The sequence below is a fragment of the Apteryx mantelli genome, chromosome 14 (genome assembly GCF_036417845.1).
Source record: "Apteryx mantelli isolate bAptMan1 chromosome 14, bAptMan1.hap1, whole genome shotgun sequence".
NCBI classification, from domain to species: Eukaryota; Metazoa; Chordata; class Aves; order Apterygiformes; family Apterygidae; genus Apteryx; species Apteryx mantelli.
In genome coordinates, this window is record NC_089991.1 from 17,925,695 (window position 1) to 17,931,694 (window position 6,000).

Sequence of the window (6,000 nt, forward strand, 5' to 3'; positions counted from 1 at the left end):
TAATTTTTCACTTAGTAAGATCACACAGTACTTGAATTAGCTGCCAGCAGTTTTTAAAAAGAAAGGTAATTAATATGTCTTGAGGAAAATAATTAGAGCAGATATCATTTTGAATTAATTATTTATCATAATTTTAGCAGTAATTCAAATTTCTAGAAAAGTGTGCATTTCCTTCACAGAAAATGACAGCAAGTTTCCTTAGTTTTTGAGACCTAATTGTATATGTGACATACTACAGGTTTTCTTACAGCTATCTTGCAGTTTGAAGATACGGGGATTTATACCTGATAGTGTGAAAACATTAGTGACCAAAATTGCCTTGGCGTCAAATTCTGTTGTCCTAAATTGAACAAAATTCCTATTTTCATCTACCAGTATTTAATTTAGATCTTTAATGTCATCTTCTATTTTGCTACATTCAGAAGTTACATTCATTTCATTTATGCATCCACTGGATGAAACCCTGGAAGATATATTGCATTTTACTATAACACGTACCTTGTAGTCTATTTAAATACTATATTGGTGATGAGCATATTTGTTGCTCAGTGGACTAAATAGGTTATCTGGCGCAAGAAGCGACTAGGCAGACAGTTTAATTTTCATAGCTAAAAAAAAAAAAAAAAAAACCCTCTTCTCCCCCATCCAAGTTTCCTGTCAACCCATGGCACTGCTGCGTTCAGGGGTGCTGCTGAAAGGAGTGGAGTGCTGCAAAGCATGCTAGAAAAGAAAAATAGGAACTACTTAGGACAGAGGTCCTCCACTTTAGTGCTGAATTAGGGCAGCTGAAGTAAATTGTGGGGGAGGTACCGTTATACCATAAAACATATAGAAGACTTAAACAGGAGCAGTAGCTCTGTGCTGTCCAAATCTAAAGGGAAAACATATTAGGCACTGTATAATGGGAGATACTTCCAAATGCCTTCATAGTAATAAGAGTATTATACTACTTGTTTTAGTAGCAGAACAGCTGAAAAAAAACCTCCGCCTTTTGCTGTCCCGTGCCCACAACCGAGCAGTATGACGTTTTTGATGATGCCACATTACCTCTGCTAAAACCCGAGGGAAACCAGGCTTTGCAGCGGGCCCAGCTCGGGTGGGCAGGCGCTCGGCTCCGGGCCCGTTCCTCGCGAGCCGGGTCGGCTCGGCCGGCCGGCCTCGCGCTGGGAGCGTTTGGCCGCAGTCATCTGTCTTCTCAAATGTGGAGTTCAGCTCACGTGAGGAAGGAGCAGTAATAATATCAGAAGCCATTACAGGCTGGAGAGGAGAGATGCCACTAAAAAAAGACAGGAGAGAAAATTTTAAAGAAAAATGGTCATCAGCATTGGTCCAAATCAAATAAGAAGTGCCTGTGCTCCCGCACCGCTGCTTAGCTCCATGACAACCAGAAAAGAGGAGCAGGAAGCAGAAATGTAAAACACGGTCATGGGCTTTTTTTTGTTCAAAAGCATCTTTTAAATAACCAAGATAAATCGTTAGTTCTTGATATCTGCTGAATGACAATTACCGTCACTAACTTAGTGGAAATTGCTTGCTGTTTTTCAACGAGAAATTGAGACAGAGCGGTGCAAGTGGAGCCAAGAGCAGGGCCTTCCCGAAGCACGAGGCAGCGCGGGGGCAGCGCCGCTGCACGGGCTGTGCCTGCGATGCAAGGCTTCGGGGGCAGCCTGTTGGCAGTACCTAAATTTAGACTCTGAATTCCCAGTCTGGCCTCTCGCTGCGTTTGATGGAGCCTCCAGAAACCTGATGAAGGCTAATAGGAGTAGGACCTAAAAGAGAAGCCATGTATTTCCCCAGAGGACTTTCCAAATGTTCTTAGAAGTGCTAACCTAATAAAACATCATTTTGCAATATAGTGTGTGGGTTGCACTAACACCATCAGAAGGTGTCAGAGATGGGACAAGTATTGCGTACAGTAAAATGTTTGGATAATCCATATATCTTAATGGAAAAAAGTGTGGAAGAGGTGATATATCCCTGATGAACTATTTAGGATAAATTTAAAGCAGTGTTTCTTGTGTCTGTTCACTGTGGAATACCACAATTCTGTAAACTGCCACACTGTAATATAAATTATAAGTTCAATTGCTACTTGAAATTAAGGAGGTAGAGGATGGATTTCCTAAATGTGTTTATGATACACTTTTATTTCTCACTTGCCTGATTACTTTTGATTTTTAGATGTCAAAAGCTGGTTGGTGATGTTTGGATTTCAGCTCAGCAACATTATTCCTGGTTTCCCTAGAGCAAAAATGTACTTTGTGTCACCGCCGTATGAGTTGTCTGAGAGTCAAGCATGTGAAAATGGACAGGTAGGCAGAACTGTGAAGTTATTTTATTGATAAATTTGAGTCACTCTGTGAACAGAAATACTGTCTCTTCAGCAGTTCCAGTGGAAGGCAGCGTATTTATTTCAGTGTAAAATGGAAGTGAGTATAGCTAGATTTTATACTAATGAACATATGCCATTTTTGCCAGCCTTCGTTGTTATTGTAATTACAATGTCATTAGTTTGTCTTTTATTGAGTTCTGCCTTGATTAACAAGTTGTAACTTGATTAACTTGATTAACAATGGCAAAAGGAAACTTCGCAGTGTAATTTATCATCTGTTGTACCTATGGTAACGTTATCCTAATAACATATGTATTGCAATAAACCTAGGTTGGTACTTGTACTGTTAAGAGATGGGTTTACTCCCTACCCTGTATAGGAAAGCAGCTTATCTTTTGCTTGAAGTTTTTCATAGTTAGAGGATTTGGTTTGCTACTTCTGTTATTACAATTACCTTCAATTATGGTGTTAATAGTGAATAGAAATGGGTATATGCTTTCATCCTTTATAATAAATTCCCACCCTTTTAAGATACTTGAAAAGAATACTAGACCAATTTCATCTACTTTCAAGTATTTTATTCATATATAGTGGTTGAAATTTCTGGGCAGAAGTGTCCAGTAATTAAGTGCCATCTTTTAATAAATTGGTTGTGTTTGTTATAGACACTGATTAAAATTGTGGTAGACTTGGATCTTACTTATTCTTGTAAAGGACATCATCTAAATAGCTAAGATTGAGATCTGTGGTATATATAAGCTATAAAAGGTGATTTCTGAGAACATAAAAAATATCTTCTCTGATACTATCAATAGCAAAATAATTTGCCAGACGAGTTTTTACCTGATTCTGAACACAATATGGTGCACGGGCAGATAACTGAGAGTGGTTTTTCTGTAGCTTAGCATTTCCACTGCATGGCTTTCCTTTAGAAGGCAAAACACAGAGTAGCACTGGTCTCTGAAATCAGTATCTTAAGAAGGTCTGTATCTCCTTTGTTTATTTTTTTCAGCTCATTACAGGAGTTCAGCAGACAACAGAAAGACACAATCAAGCATTCATGGCTCTTGAGGGACAGGTCATATCTAAAAGATTACATGCCAGTATTAGAGAAAAAGCAGGCCACTGGTTTGCAACAACCACTCCCATTATTGGGAAAGGAATCATGTTTGCTGTGAAGGAAGGCCGTGTAACCACTGGCATTTCCAGCATAGCCACAGACGATAGCAGAAAAATTGCCTCTATCCTGAACAGCGCTCACTACCTGGAAAAAATGCACTACAGCATCGAGGGGAAGGACACGCATTACTTCGTCAAGATCGGCTCAGCCGACAGCGACCTCGTCACCCTTGCGATGACCAGCGGGCGGAAGGTGCTGGACAGTGGAGTGAACGTCACCGTTTCCCAGCCGACGCTCCTTATCAATGGAAGGACTCGAAGGTTTACCAATATCGAATTTCAGTATTCCACCCTGCTGCTCAACATCCGCTACGGACTAACGCCGGACACGCTGGACGAGGAAAAGGCGAGAGTGCTGGACCAGGCTCGGCAGCGAGCCCTGGGGGCCGCCTGGGCCAAGGAGCAGCAGAAGGCGCGGGATGGCAGAGAGGGCAGCCGCGGATGGACAGACGGAGAGAAGCAGCAGCTTCTGAACACGGGAAGGGTTCAAGGTTACGAGGGATATTATGTCCTGCCCGTGGAGCAGTACCCAGAGCTAGCAGACAGTAGCAACAACATCCAGTTTTTAAGACAGAATGAAATGGGAAAGAGGTAACAAATTAATCTGCTGTCATCCTTTGCTGGATGAATCAGTAGTCACAACTGTTATCTCCTCTCCTAAGGAGATGAAGACCTAAATGGGGGCACTAGGCTGAGCTACTTCGGGATAGTAAGTGGCAAAAAGCTCATATTTTTTGAGTTAAATGCTACTGTTCAAGTGATTAAAAACCACATCCTGAAGTGGACTAAAGCCAGACTGAAAACTCTAAGCATACAAATTAAAAAGTACCCCTGAAATATTACCCACTTGTTCTGGGTCTAAAGAAAAATAAAAAGAAGGCCTCGTATTGTATTACCTCACTCCATTCACACGTGAGCAAACTAAGAAATCCAAGTGGGCCACTTTCACTAACCAGCTGATGAAACACAAATGATTCAGACTGCTTGTTTGATAAATATCCAAGAGGTTTTCATTTAAAGCAAAATACAGGTGCATTTAAAACATGACTTTGGGGTGATTTGTGTGTAGCAACTGGAGGAAAATGAGAATGCAAGTGAGAGTGCACTGGAAATAGTAAAGAAAAATATATTTAAAAATAACAAAACCGCACTTGCACTCCAACCCTCCATTTGTCTGGCCTGAAGTTTAACTCATTCAAAGAGGGCAGAGTGTAAAGTTACATTCGAAATGGTGGCTATAAATCACTACAAATAAATTTCATACTCTGTTTGTCTTTGAAGATTTCCATTGTGGACAGTATAACACAGTTACAGGGTGTAGTCTGTTTAGATTCAGTAGTTTGTTGGTATCAGTTCCAGTAGAGCTGTGGGCATTGTGTTACACTATTGCAAATGGGCACCACGTCAGATCACCCTGTACATACATCAGCCAGAAGGCACAATCACTGTTTCAGATTTAAAAATTATTAGTGTGTTTGTTTGGTCGAGAAACTGAGACAATCACATTACAGTCACCACAAAAAAAAAAAAAAAAAGTCTAATAAGAACTTTGGTACAAGAACTTTTTTGTAATATACATGTATGAATTGTTCATTGAGTTTTTATATTAATTTTAATTTGCTGCTAAGCAAAGACTAGAGACAGGCAAAGATAATTTATGGCAAAGTGTTTAAATTGTTTATACATAAATAAAGTCTCTAAAACTCCTGTGAATTATTTGTCTTCTATTGTGAAATCTTTTACATATGGAAAAAACAGGATTTATGTGTCACTGTCATCTAAAATATGCAGCATCTTATACATAGAAAACACGTGCCGTCCTTGCACCATGGATTCTGCAGAAGGCTTCTCCTTTCAGCTCCGGGTAAGCAAAGTCCCGGTTACCCATCACCTGCAATTCTGGTTGTGACCCAGCAAAAATTGGTAATTGCACCTCGCCATTCCCTCGCTGCACCTTGCGATTCCCTCGCCGTTCCCTCGCTGCGCCTCACCGTTCCCTCACTGCCCCTCGCCGTTCCCTCCCTGCTCCTCGCCGTTCCCTCCCTGCGCCTCGCCGTTCCCTCCCTGCGCCTCGCCGTTCCCTCCCTGCGCCTCGCCGTTCCCTCGCTGCCCCTCGCCGTTCCCTCCCTGCTCCTCGCCGTTCCCTCCCTGCGCCTCGCCGTTCCCTCCCTGCGCCTCGCCGTTCCCTCCCTGCGCCTCGCCGTTCCCTCGCTGCCCCTCGCCGTTCCCTCGCTGCCCCTCGCTGTTCCCTCCCTGCGCCTCGCCGTTCCCTCCCTGCACCTCGCCGTTCCCTCGCTGCGCCTCGCCGTTCCCTCGCTGCCCCTCGCCGTTCCCTCGCTGCGCCTCGCCGTTCCCTCCCTGCGCCTCGCCGTTCCCTCGCTGCCCCTCGCCGTTCCCTCCCTGCGCCTCGCCGTTCCCTCGCTGCGCCTCGCCGTTCCCTCCCTGCGCCTCGCCGTTCCCTCCCTGCCCCTCGCCGTTCCCTCGCTGCC

The 6,000-nt window shown here is 43.3% G+C and overlaps 1 protein-coding gene across 1 annotated transcript in view; it reads left to right on the forward strand.

Annotated features, from left to right (window-relative positions):
• TENM2 (teneurin transmembrane protein 2) overlaps positions 1-5,216 on the forward strand; it is a 544,540-nt gene extending 539,324 nt beyond the window's left edge. Inside the window, exons 30-31 of the mRNA XM_067304576.1 lie at positions 2,182-2,312; positions 3,345-5,216. Coding sequence (XP_067160677.1) covers positions 2,182-2,312; positions 3,345-4,106 — 893 coding nt within the window. The 3' untranslated portion in view covers positions 4,107-5,216. The remainder of the gene's footprint in view (positions 1-2,181; positions 2,313-3,344) is intronic.
• The last annotated feature ends 784 nt before the right edge of the window (positions 5,217-6,000 follow it).